We start from the raw sequence: 13,154 nt of genomic DNA, 5'->3' as shown, positions 1-13,154 counted from the left end.
TCTGCTTTTTATTTCCTTGGTTGAATGAATCTCATAGCCAGTCCGAATCCAGCCACTCTCGTGCCAGGGATGCTCCAGGTTTCCTCCCTCCTTTCCAGCCCAGCCGCGTGTATTTATGGAGCACGACCACAGTCCCACTTGCCCTTGCTTTGTCAGGCTGAAGCAGCCAACTCCTGAGGTTCCTCTCAGAAAACATCCTGGTAACACATCTCTTCCCCCTTGAATTCACTTTCTTGAATGTGGGCGACCAGCATTGGAGACGATGTCTGAGGGACGGATGCGTCACCCAGCCTTTCTACACAGCAGAAATCCTTCTTGACGCTATTGGAAATACTGTGACATCCCAGGATGGTGGGATGATGATGAGATGATGTTTCTCATGTCTCGTTTGTGTCAGCAGCTCGTTATTCTTGTGTTACAGCTGGACACACCTGGATCCTCTCCTCTCTTCCCTCATTTCCCGGTGACAAGCTCCGGAGCAGAGCAGACAAGGTTGTTATCAGTGACAGCTCTGTTGCTGCCTTTCATTCCCGTTACGACACTCTTAGGTTAAAAGGCACCAGCTCCCCCAGTGTGATACCCCCAGGCTCTGGGTGGCTGCCATCTATCTCCACCACAGGGAGGGCTCTTGGGGAAGGGGCTTCCCTGAAATACGCCAGGGAGAAGCTACAACACTACAGCTGACCAGAGTCATCCCTGTATTACCTTTCAGTCCAAATGTCCCCGAGATGGACGGCTGCTCCCCCGTAAATTTCTTAGGAGTTTTCTGTTTCCTTCCTGACTCAAAAGAGAGAAACAGAGAGAGAGATTTGGTCAAATAACTGTACTGCCAGGGGGGCTTCAGCAGTCCCAGGGCACGGGGTGGGCACATGCTCCAGGAGTGGATTACCTTGAGCAGGCCTTTACCCTGTGAAATACAGGGGCTGCCAAACGAAGCACCCACCCACCAAACAGTAACGGGATGCTGCTTCCCACCCCACAAAACCAGGAGAGAGAATGGTATCCAGGGCTAATTCAATGAGTGGAAGTGGTGGCTCTGGCTAGTGCCAAAAGCTGCGTGATTTCTGCAGCTAAGGTGGCTGGGGGTGGTTCACTTTGGTGCTGCAAGCAGTGTAAACCCATGCCATGATGGGGACAACCACAACCCTGCCTGCCAGCCCCACAGTGGTAATGGACAGAGTGAGCCTCCTTACCCTGTCCCAATACCTCAGGATAATGGGTTTGCCAGAACTACCCTGGTTTAAACTGCCACACTCAGTGAGAACAGACAGGCTGACATGGCAGCTTGCTATGCTGCGGGGAATTCAATCCATTTCCAATCCTATAGGTCCTATAGAAATACCTCCACCACAGCTACAACTGGTTTTTAACTCCCAGTGGAACTGCAAGAAACTGGGGGGGCAAATTATCAGGATGTTGAAACAAGGGTTGGATACATTCAGAGAGACACTCGCAGCAGCGTTGGCTGGAGCAGAGCCCCTTCCCGTGGGACACCATTCTCTGGGCTCCTGAACCAGCATAGCCCCAGGCTCTAATCTTACTGTGCTTCATCCTCTCGGGGTCTTCCTCCTGCACCGAGGCCTGGCTGCCCCCCTGCTGCACGGCATCCTTGCCGCTCGAGGACTTCGCCGTGGGGGTGGCGGCTGCCATTGCCTCAGCTGCTGCGATCTGAAACTCCTTGCTCTCCCGGCTCTCCACCAGGCACTCGCCATTCTCGGCGTGGTCCTGGGCCACGGCTTTTTCCGTCTTTGCCTGTTTGGGATGGATGGTGGGGCAAGCTGAACTCTCAGCAGCTCTAGGGCAAAGCACAGAGGGCTTGTTTAAAGAGGGGTTGTTAGACAAATGTCCTGACACCTCTCCCCCCTTCACCAGCCCAGATCATGGGAATGGAGGAGGGCTTGTTTCCCTTCTCCCAGCCGTCCCTACATCACCACCATGCAGCCCAGCCACAGCCTGGTACCTTTTCTTGCCACTGCTCTTCCCAATGGCCTTCGGCACTTTGTTTTCTGCTTTGCTGGTTGGCACTGGCCGGTCCAAGTGATTCCAGAGCCGATGCTTTTCTAGCTGGGTTTTGGAGGTGAAGGCAGCTTCGCAGTAAGAGCACGAATACGTCAGCTTCTCTGAGATCGCACCCTGGGGGGAGCAGGGTGATATAGGTGAGCACGGACGTTAGACCATAAAAGGGGCTTTTTCTGATGCAGGCACAAACACCCTTCTGCCCCTCCAGGCACTTACCAATGGTCCACGATCCCCCCAGGCCAGACCTCACACTGACCTCAAGGGATCCCAGTCCCTCTCGTATACACCTCACGAACCAGCCCCGACCCATCTGTGCCCTCCCCATTTTAACCTCACATTTCTCCTGGGGTTTAAGGCCTGAGAGGGGCTTTACCCTGTTGATGGCAATGTAAGAGCTGGCCACTGGAAAGGACAGACAGCTCTCTGGTCTCCTTACCCCTTGGCAGCGCTGATAGTGGTACTTCAAGCCATAAATGCTGGGGAACTCCAGCCAGCAGCCTGAATTGGGACATTTCACCCTCGAGTGGGCTTTGAATTCATCCTTCCACTGGTTCATCAGGGGGAGCTGGGAACAGGAGAGACAAGAGACACAGCTGAGCAAAGAGCATTGCATGCCTGGGTGCGTGCTGGTGCATCCTGAGGGGGTTGCGTGGGGGGGGCAAATGGGACCTTTGATCATTCCTGTCCACCCCTTCCCACCACGCAGCTGCAAAGTGGACCCCAGGGCTGTGTTTCAGTGCAGCAGCGCTCCCTCCAGCAAGAGGTGCCGGGACAGATGCTGCAGGCTCTACAGGCTAATGATTCTTCGCAAGACTACCTTGCCGTGCCTCCCAGAGCACAGACACGCTCCCGGCCAGGCTGGGGAATAAATCAGGCCAGAAGTCACCCGGGTGATTTAACCACCCCACATTTCATCTAGTCAGTAAATCACCCCAGGCCCATGCTCTCATGACAAACTGCTCTGTGTGTTGTCCACACTACTGTGCAGGAATTAAACTGCACAACTCTGAGGGGAATAAATCACGCTTTCGCCAGTGCTGCCGGATCATTAGCCAAACCTGACGTGGCTGCAAAAGAATCCGGCTCATCTGGGCATGGCCCCGGCAAGGGGAGGCTGCAGGTGGGTACTGTTGCCTAACCAGGGCTTTGGAGGATGCTGGATGCCTGCATGGAGGGGATTGAGGGGCCAAGCTCTTGCTGAGCCCAAGACAAGGTTGCTCTGAAGATTAAACCACCGGGAAGGCAGGTTTAACCCCAAAGTGGGGCTGGCTGGAGCACACGGTACAGCAAGGCACAGAGGGCAAGTCAGAGGGAGTGAGGCAGGGAGGGCATTGGGGATCAGAGCGCGTGTGTTCTTACAGGGATGTCTTTCAGAGCCTGGTTCTCAGCCTTGGGTCGCCCTTTCTTCCTGCCTTCGGTTTTGTCACTGGTTGCATTTCCTGCAAACAGACGCAGCGCACGTCACCCACCATCCGGCCAGCCGTGACGGAGGAGCTGCTGTCCCGGCAATCCTGCTGCCCGGCCCCAGCCTCCCGCCGCCCAGCCAGCTCCCTCGCTCCACAAGGGGTCTGCCTCGGCTCTGGGCTACCGTGTCCCTACCCTGGCCAGGATGGAGATTCCCCTTTGGAAGGCAAGCCAGCTCCCCTGCAATTCAGTGCACAGCCCCTACACCTGCAGATACCTGCACGGGAGGTGGCTGCTTCTCCTGCTGTTTGCTGACCCCTCTCCTTTCATTTACACAGAGCAGTTTCAGCACAGCTGGGGCTTCCTGCGGAAAACCATCCTTCAGCTTGGGTTGGAAGAAATCCTTCAACAACTACGCTACTTAGCAAAAGAAATCTGCGTCTAGGTCGGCACGCTGGGCCCTGAGCAGGCTGTCGAGCACAGAAATCCCACATCCCCTTTGCACGGCCAGTGTGACTGAGCAGCCCCAGGGCTGCAGAAGGACACTGGCCCAGGGGATGTGATGAGCACATGGGGAGCAGCAGGGATCGGGATGGCCAGGGAGTGAGGCCAGGGCAAGGCAGTGCTTGGGGGACTCAGGTGGGGAGGAGAAGCCACAAGGACAGCTTTGTGAGGGGTCACAGCTTTGCGTGTGCTCAGAGCAGACTCTTTCAGCATCCTGAGCACGAGCTGAATGCCAGCGGGGCAGAAACGTGCCCAGTTCAACCAGATATTGCAAACAGGGGAGGTTACAAAGTCTCTGATGTCTCATGATGTGCCGTGCCAAATACAAGCACGTTAAACTGCCAAGCCCCAGACCAGACACTTCAGCTCACAATGGTAGCAAACTCCCTGATTTCACCTACTTCGCACCCAAAATGGATTGAGCAAAGCAGTACAAACACCACGACAACTTTCACCGGGGTTTGTACGCAGGGCCTGAGAGCAGTTAACCACATCAATCCACTTCCACATCTAACCTCCCATCACTCCAAGCAGGAACAGAGCACCCTGGTTAACCCGCGCATCTGGGGAGCCTTGGCAAGACCCCGCTCCTTTCGCCCAGTGCCGTCCTCCCACGGCTCTGCGCTCCTGGCAGGCCTTTAGCTGCTTTTTGAGGGCTGACCTGTAATTTTAAGTGATGCTGGGAGTCATTGTAACCCGAAGACAAACAGGACAGATGCGAGCAGCCCACGGAAAATGCCGTGTACAGAAAACTGAGACTGAGATCTGCAAGGGCTTAATGAACGGGACTGGGAATAAAAGCCATTTGCTACAAAAACAAAAACAAGCCAAAAAGCATACCTGAGAAGGAAACCCTAGAACAGCTAGGAGAGGATAAATGAGATTAAAAAACCTAAACTCAGCCTGTAAAACACCCTTCTCTGTTGAAAATCAGGTAAGAAGAAGAGGTTGGAAGCCGAGCCAGCAGTCCATCCAGCTCCTGAGAAACTGGAGCTCAGCTCCAAGTCTGGCACTGGCTGTAATCAGAAGCCAATCCAGGATTTTTTTTGAAACAAGGGAGAGAGATCAAATGGAAAGCCAACCAGTTACCTACAAAGGAACTGCCAAAACTACACACACTCTCCCTTTTCATGCCTCCTGCCCCAGCAGCCAGGGGTAAAATAGCAAAGACAACAGTTGGCACATTTATTTCCAGTCCCCTGAAGTCCCGCCAGCTGGTTTACTCCACTTTGATACCTGTTAAAAGCATCCCTTGGTGATGTAGCATCCTTTGGGAATCCCTCTAGCCTAGAAGGCCTTGTCTGCGAGAGGCCTATAAGAAAAAGTCCCTAAAAAGCCACTTACCTGCCCCCCCTGCAAGGCAGCCTCTGAGCTGTCCCAAAAACACCCCCTTTGGTTTGGACTCCTACCTGCCTGGCTCCTGCCCCAAAATGACTCATGGCCCTAAGGAGAGGGGAGAGTTTTGTAAGGTTGGCCTCAAACCATGCTAGGTCTGGAGCAACAGTGCAGGCTTCATTTCGAAATTCTCGGTGCGTGCCCAAGAAGGATGTCTGTGCATCGCAGCTGACTTCTGCATTTTGTATCTTCTCCAATGCTCCTAAGTGCACACCTAGACCGGGTTTTTCCCCCACACTCATGTAAGCGAGGGCCTCACCCTACACATGAAATAGAGCTACGTTTCTTGCACATCAAGGGACTCCACAAGCTGGGAGTTAATGAAAAAACACCAAATTATACAGGATTTGCAGCAAAAGCTCACAACACTGCAGTTAACTGCTTATTGCTCTCCCTGTTTTTCGCTTTCTCTCCTAAACACTTCAAAATATTTCAAATTCGAAATGTCCCACAGCAGCACATCCCTGCCCCTCCAGGCAGCTCTCCCCGGAAGCCCAGCATGTCTGGGGTCATGGCTCATGCAGAAGCTCGGGTGAAAGCTCTCCTCTCCTTTTCACAACCCGCACAAGTTTCAAAACTTTTGGAGACGTTTCATGCCAAACACAAGAGCTCCCAGTCTAGCTGCCCCTCAATGTCCTCGTTATCAGCTGCTGTCAGGGGACAGCGAGGACAGGGACGGGAAGAGCAGAAAACACATCTCCTCTCCCAGCATCGCGCTCCTGGCTACTCACCAGTGGCTGTGCTAAACCCTGACCCTCACAGGCCCTCGCAGGAGTCACAAACCCGACGGTGCTCAGTGTTACAGCTGGCACCGTGGCTGTGCCCCCCTGCAGCAGGTTACCACAGTTTTGGGCTGAGTCAGCCACGTGGAAATGTTGTGCTCATTAGAAACGGGGAACTGGGGATGGCCTGCTGATGGACTTGAGGCTTCTCTGGACCAAGAGCTGGCTTGGAAAGGATGCTCCCTGTGCCAACCAGGCTGCTGCATCTGAGGGGGGGCCAGCAAAGCAACTACAGGAGAGGCCCCTGGCTCCCCAGTCTGCATCAAGCCTAATTCACCCCAATGAAGTGAACCCTGGCAGACATTTCCACCTCCAGCACTTTCCCAGGGAGAGCAATGAAGTATCTTCATCACGGAGCATCCCTTACTCCGCTTCATCGCTTTCAGTCCATCTAAAGCAGAAGGGTGGGCTAAAAAAAAGGGCTTTTCTACTTTTGAAGGTGCTGATAAGATTTGGCGCAGGGAAAAACACTCTCCTGAACACAGGTATGTTCATGATGTGGACAGCTGGAGTTCATTCCCCTTAGTAATAAGTTACACCCCTCTGTTAGCAATTACGGCTTCAACCCCCTCAAGAGAAGAGTGGCATTTGGGAAACATTTAGGGCACACGCCATTTCCCTGTAAGGCCACTGATTTTGGGTGCCTGTCTGAGATACATCTCTGGGGTCTGACCCTCGCCTGGGGTGCAGGTAGCCCTCAGCATCCAGGGCCGCTGCTAGCAAGGTAAAGGCAGCGACAGCCTCTCCGTGCCCACCGAGGGGATCTGCCCAACGTAAGCAGACAGGAGAAAAAGTCTCCTTGGGTCTGGAGATTCCTGGATAGAGAAATCAGCTATCCATCAGAGTGACAGCCCTTAGCAAGCAGGTCCCCTGGGGCTCATACGCTCACAAGGCTCCATCCCGGGGGCCGCGACACGGGAGACAGCAGATGGTCTGAACTCATTTAAGCCTTTCCATCCTTTGATGTAACACTTAGCCACCAACACGATAAATAGGCAGCGAGACACCCATCTCGTTAAGCCAGACGCACACCTCTCGAAAGGGAGAGACAAGTCTCCATCCCTCCCCTCCCGTTCCCAGGGACTGGCTCTCTGCAGCTCCGAGGGCCTGGGGCTTTTTTGGCCCAGCACAGCCCTCGCCAGTGGGTCAAAGCGAGGAGCGGAGGCATGCCGAGATCCGACGCACTCACACCCCCTTGTTTTGGCAGCTGCCCCCCAACCCCTGCCACCGGGCTTGTCCCCTCTGCCCCATCCACACCTCCATGGAAAGAAAAACCCAGTTCCTTACCAAGCTTGGGCAGCTCTGCTGGCGCGTTTATCCTTGTCTCCGTCCTGCTTTCTTTGCTGGCAGCGGGTTTGTTAGAGCCTGCAGTTTTCCTTCCACCTTTACAGGTATAGGAATCCGCCATCTCTGAAAGAAGCAGGGGAGGCATTAAAATTCACTCCTCGGAGCCGGGAGCAACACATGCTGAAAGCAAGGAGAGGTGCTGGGGAGGGAGGGAAATTAGAAAACTATCACGCAGCTTAAAGCTTCCCACAAAGAGAAGAAACGGAATGTGTTTCCGAGCATTTGTTCTACGGTCGAGCAACGCCATAGACATGGCTGAAAAGCTGCTTTCATTATAGGCTGGTTTCCCCTCCACATATAACAGCAAAGACTTTATTAAAAATTATGGGCTGACTTTGCCCAGAGAAGTAGCGAATAAATGGCTTTTCCTCTTCGTTTATTTCTCTGCTTTCATTTAAGACACCAAAAGAAAAAAAAATAGTGAGTTTTAATGAACAGATGTAGTGATAAATTTCCAATTTTCCTTATTAATGGGAAACTGTTATAAACTGAGAATTGTTAATGTTATCTGAATTTTCCGTATTAATAATTCAATTTGGCTTCTCTATAAATAATGAACATCAGGAATTATCGCAGAAGGCTCGGTCTTGCTCCCAACAGAAGCGGGCAGCAGGACACCTCTCCACTTTGGCATCGCCAGGACGAAGCCCATGGCGTGGCTGGCTCTGCCCCCGCTTGGTTTTAAATACCTTCCTCCCCTCCCGACAGCACAAGCAAAGACACGTCTGAGGACACGGGCTGCATCAAGAGATGCCGCATATAGCCCCAGGAGAAAGGAGCCCTCCACGCCCCAACAACGAGAGCATCGAGCCCTCGGGAGGCGATTCCCCGGACCACCACAGCCTTGAGACCTTGATCAGGACACGATGCTGATGCTCAGCCAGGCACCAGCAGCGTGACTAAGGGAAGTGCTAACTGATACCTTCTTCGCTTTTGCTCGACACTTCTCTCCCACACACATGGGTTTTTTAAAACACAGATCTGACTCGTCACCCCCAATCCCTCCCACGAGATCACGTTTAGCATCATTTAACTCTGAACAGAGTTGATGCCCTGAGCATCCAAACTTATCCTGCCTGTCCGGGCAGCCCAGAGGGATGGCACAGGTCAGGGGAGCATCTCCCGTGTGCCCGGATCGCCGGCTATGCCATCAATAAGTGGGACATGAGGGTGCAACAGGCCTTTCTGAGGTGCCCCTAGGGGACTTTCCATGCAGGATTGGGCACTGCGCATCGCATACAGCCCAGATGCTCCAAGAACTGGCAAACGCTTCCAGCATGTGTTTGGCGGGTGACACATATGTGGTTGTTTGCACGGACACAAAGGTTAATCAGATCAAGTGAGAAATTCCAGCCTTGGCAACAGGTTCTCTGGCATTTGGTGCTGAACATCGGGATCGTTTATTCAGCTAATTTGGGCTCTTTCGGTGGGAGACCTGGGTAGGAGCTGCAGCCTGACTGCCAGCAGCTCCTTCCCAGGAATGGCTGGTCTCCGGAGCAGGCACAGAGAGGGGTCCCTGCAGCCCCTTCCCAAATCACCGCTCCGCTCTCACCCTCATGGGCACTGCTACAGTCCCCGATCCTCTGAGGACAAACGTGCCAGTCCCCTCCTTCCTGTGCTGCCTACTGGCACCTCTGCTCCTCTGAGCAATCCTCAGTCAAGTTGCTTCAAGAAAAAAAAAAAAAGAAAAAAAAAGACTCACAAAAGACCAGCGAACTGCAAGCTGAAATCGACACAATCTCTGCGCTTTACAACAGGATGAAAACCAAGGGGAAACCCATGCAACTGGTGCCTTAATCCAAACCGGGCTAGTGCTGAAACACAACCATGCGGTGGCTTCGCCCCTTGGGCCGGACACACATCCCAGTGGGAGAGGGCAAGACCAGCGCCGGGGCCCCCCTACACCAAACGGCACCCACCGGCACGCTCGCACCCCGGCGCAGGCGGGCAGGGCTGCCATCTGATGGGTGACAGACCACAAAAACTCCGTGTCTGCCTTGCTGGGCAGCTTGAGGATGACTTGTGAAGCGCAGCGCAGAGGGCAGACCTCACCAACAGCCGGGCTGCCCATCTCCTGCTTGCTGAACACCCCGCGGCAGCGCACATCAAACCACGGGAGCTGGGGCTGAGCAACCCTTCCGAAACCACTGCCGCGTTCAAGGTGCCCGGCTCAGCTTTGCTCCCAAATGCTTCTTGTTCCCCTTAACACATCTGTCCCCTCAAAGGGATCCTTTCTGGCCAGCTTAAGAGGTTTTGAACGCCTTTTGTTTTTCCACACCAAATACTTCTTTGAATTTTGTTCCCTCCTTATTTTTTGGCTAAATGAAAAATAAAAATCCCATAAACCACTTAGTGAGAGCCAAACTCTGCTCCCTGGCCACTGATACAACCCCAGGGATCCCAGAGGAATTGCCCCAGAGCCAGAGAGCAGAAATCAGCCCATTGTTTTTTTGTGGGGCTTTTTTTTTTTTTTGTAATGTCCAAACTTCTCACTTGTTTTTGAGTAAGACATGCTGAAACCGGACAACAGCCCGTGCCCTTCCACGCTTTCATTATATTTTTGGTAAAAACTCTTTTGCAACTGGCAGTGGGAGAAGATATTGGCAGGTCCTGCCTGTGAGCAGGGCTAGGATGTGGCAGGGGAAGGTCGGGGCTGGCAGCGTCTTCGCTGATGAAGCCCCCAGCTCGGCTGTAGGCACCTTTTAAGAAGTTCGCAGCAGCATTTTTGAAGTGTCCCACTCCAGCTCCGGAAAAAACCCCCCTCATGTCAACAGGGGAGCCAGCGCAGGATGAGCAGAAGCCAAGTTGGTGGTGCTGGGAGCAGGGGCGAGGAGGAAACCTGTGGCTGCGGGAAGCAGGGAGCAAAGCCTGGGAACCCAGCATGTGAAAGGGACTGCTCCCAAGCCACCGGCAGCCCTGCCCGGCTGGCACGGCCAATGCTCCTCTGCCGGGTTTTGACGAGGGATGGCAACATCCCAGCCACTCGCAGGCCCAAAAGGCTCTTTCCCTCCGTGACAGATCCCTCCTGCCGAGCTGCCGGGCTCTGCAGGCTGGGCACAGCCTGGAAATTGGGCATAAACTCGAAAAGGGGAAATAATTCCATGTATAAATGCCTGTCTGTGACCTTGGATCGAGTCCACGGAGTATGTGTGCAGCCAGGGATGGCCATGACCCTCTCAGCCCGACGACGTCCTTATGGCTTGTTACAAAGGGGAAAGTCGACCGTGGGTTCTGAGCACAAATTCTCCCGCCCCGGTCCCATTGCTGCGGATGCACTGTTCTGCGCACTGACTGGCCCGATCGCCCGTCGATCCGTTCCACTTATCATTAATAATTTACCAATGGCTCCAGATGTAGGCAACGCCAAAAAGGCAAGCGAGCTGCCTGCCCCTGCCTGCGGTGCCCTGGCACAAGCGGTATGACAGGCAGGGTGCAGGCAGAGATGCGACGAGGCCGACGCGCATGATGGACGCCAAAAGGCACTGCCGTCTCCGTCGCTGCCGGAGGAGCCGTGCTCCCTCCCATGAACTCGAAGCCGAACCGCAGCTGCGGCCACGCGCTGGGACAAACTTCCCGGGAATCAAGATGAGGAAGCGGCGGGAGAGGCTTCCTCGGGAGGGAGTGGAATTGCCCTCGATGGAAGTTTCCCCAAGAGGGACCCACATGGAGGGTGAAGCCTCGCAAGCCGATCCCTCCCCGGGCACGGTCGGTGACCGGGCAGCTCCGGAGCCAGGCGGTGCAGCCCCTCGCCATCGCCCACGCCGAGGGAAGGCCGGCTGCTGCTCCCGGCGAGTCTCTCCTGGAGGAAACCTCTCACCCCGTGGGTGTGAGGCCACCGCGCTCCTGCCGAGCGGCTCCGTCCGGGCGCCCGGAGGAGGCTTTTCGATGGTTTAAAGTTTCTGTCCGAAGCACGTTAGCCAGTCCGTCCCCCCCTTGCCCGTCCCCAGGCACAAAAGCAAAGGGGAAAAGCACAGGCACACGCTCGGCACACAGACAATGAGACCTCGACCTCATCGTGCCGAGGTGGGGACCGGGGCGTCCCCCCACCGCTACCCCGGGCATCCCCGGGGCCAGCGGGCACGGAGACCCCTGCCCTGCCTGGTCCTGCTGTCACCTCCCCGGGCCTGGCTGGGCCATCGCCCCTGTCCCCGTCCCCTCAGCCGTCCCACCCCGCCGTTCACCGGTCACCGAGCAGGCAGGGCCGCCCCGGGGCCTGTCACCTCACCGGGCCTCACCGGGGGCCGCCTCGGCCGCCTGTCAGCCAGCCGGGCCGCCCCGCGGCCTGCCGCCTCATCCCCGGGCCCGGCCGCCCCATCCCCGGGAGGGAGTCGGGGCTCACCGCCTCCCTCCCTCCTCCTCCTCCTCCTCCTCCTCTTCGGCGGACCGGGGCCCAGCGAGGGGCCGGCGGGGAGGGCCCCAGCCCGGCCGCGCCGCCGGGAGGGGAAGAACTAAGCGGCAAAATGGCGACGCGGCGGCGGGCGGAGCGGGGCGCTGAGAGGGGGGTGAGGGGGGGGGGATTCCCCGCCGCGGCGGACCGGGCCCGGTGGACGGCGCGGGGCGGAGGGTTGAGGGGTTTTGGGGGGGTTAGGGGGGGGGTGGTGGTGTGGTGCGGGTACCGGCGGGGCCGAGCCGGGCCGCAGCTCGGTGCTTACCTCGGCGGCGGCGGCGGGCCGCGGTGCGGGGCGAGCAGGGCCGGGCGCCCCCCCGGCCGGCGAGGCGGGGTACCGCCCGCCGCCCCCGGCTGCGGGCCGCCGTGCGGGGCTCCCCGGCGCGCCCACACCCGCGGCGGCGGCGCCGCGCTCCGCTGCCGCGCTCCCGCCCGCTCGCCCGTCGCCGCCGCCGCCGCCGCGGCTCATGCGCGCTCCCCGGCCCGCCCCGCCCGGCCCGGCCCGCCCCGCAGCCCCGCCGCCGCCGCCGCCGCCGCCGCCACCGGCCCCGCGCCGGCCGCGCGGATCTCGCGTGGCTCCGCCGACGGGGCCGCGACCGGCGCCGGGACCGGGGCCGGGCGCGAGGGCGGGCGGGGGCACCGCCCCGGGAGGGCGGGACCGGGCAGCGCCCCCCGGCCCGGCCCGGCCTGACCCGGCCCCCGCTGCGGGCACGGCACGGCACGGCACGGCACGGCACGGCAGGGCACGGCAGGGCAGCCCTCCAGCCTGCCCCCGCTGCCTGTCCGGGGTGCGGGCAGGGTGTCCTGCCTGTCGTCCTCCCCTCCAGGGTGTCCTGCCCGTCCTCCTGCCCTCCAGGGTGCAGGCAGGGTGCCCTGCGTGTTGTCCGGCTCTGCCAGGTGCAGGCAGGGTGTCCTGCCTGTCACCCTCCCCTCCAGGGTGTCCTGCCTGTCACCCTCCCCTCTGCCTGTCATCCCGCTCTGCAGGGTGTCCTGACCATTATCCTGCCCTCCAGGGCGCAGGCAGGGTGCCTTGCCAGTCATCTTCTCCTCCAGGGTGTCCTGCCTGCCGTCCTGCCCTCCAGGGTGTAGGCAGGACACCCTGCCCATCTTCCTGCCCTCCAGGGTGCAGGCAGGGTGCCCTGCCCGTCCATCCCCAACAACTAAGCCCTGGGTGCTGGCAGCTGGAAGGAGGCTCCGAGTCCCCTTGCGAAGCCACCCCGGCTCCTGGGTGCGAGGCTGGCACGGTGCCTGCGGGACAATCCGGTTTTCCCAGCTCCCGGGCTCAGGGTGTCACCCACGCAGTGCTGGTGGCACCA

General features: G+C 57.5%; 1 protein-coding gene across 5 annotated transcripts in view; it reads right to left on the bottom strand.

Moving 5' to 3' along the window:
- The window catches only part of ZNF512B (zinc finger protein 512B), a 32,165-nt gene extending 19,962 nt beyond the window's left edge, over positions 1 to 12,203 (bottom strand). The window contains exons 1-7 of one of the 5 annotated variants that reach the window (XR_007508078.1): positions 10,151 to 11,810; positions 7,392 to 7,514; positions 3,379 to 3,458; positions 2,456 to 2,584; positions 1,961 to 2,133; positions 1,542 to 1,795; positions 706 to 777 (exon numbers count right to left, since the gene is read on the bottom strand). Coding sequence is in view for 4 of the 5 variants with exons in the window: in XM_049816517.1 (XP_049672474.1) it covers positions 706 to 777; positions 1,542 to 1,795; positions 1,961 to 2,133; positions 2,456 to 2,584; positions 3,379 to 3,458; positions 7,392 to 7,536 (853 nt within the window). In the remaining variant the exon portion in view is untranslated. Of the gene's footprint in view, positions 1 to 705; positions 778 to 1,541; positions 1,796 to 1,960; positions 2,134 to 2,455; positions 2,585 to 3,378; positions 3,460 to 7,391; positions 10,114 to 10,150; positions 11,811 to 12,103 lie in introns of those variants that run through there. The other 4 variants (XM_049816519.1, XM_049816517.1, XM_049816516.1 and 1 more) reach the window with 4 other exon arrangements.
- Between the last annotated feature and the right edge of the window lie 951 nt (positions 12,204 to 13,154).

Source organism: Accipiter gentilis, chromosome 14 (genome assembly GCF_929443795.1).
Source record: "Accipiter gentilis chromosome 14, bAccGen1.1, whole genome shotgun sequence".
NCBI lineage: Eukaryota > Metazoa > Chordata > Aves > Accipitriformes > Accipitridae > Astur > Astur gentilis.
This window is presented reverse-complemented; position numbering and strand designations above follow the sequence as displayed.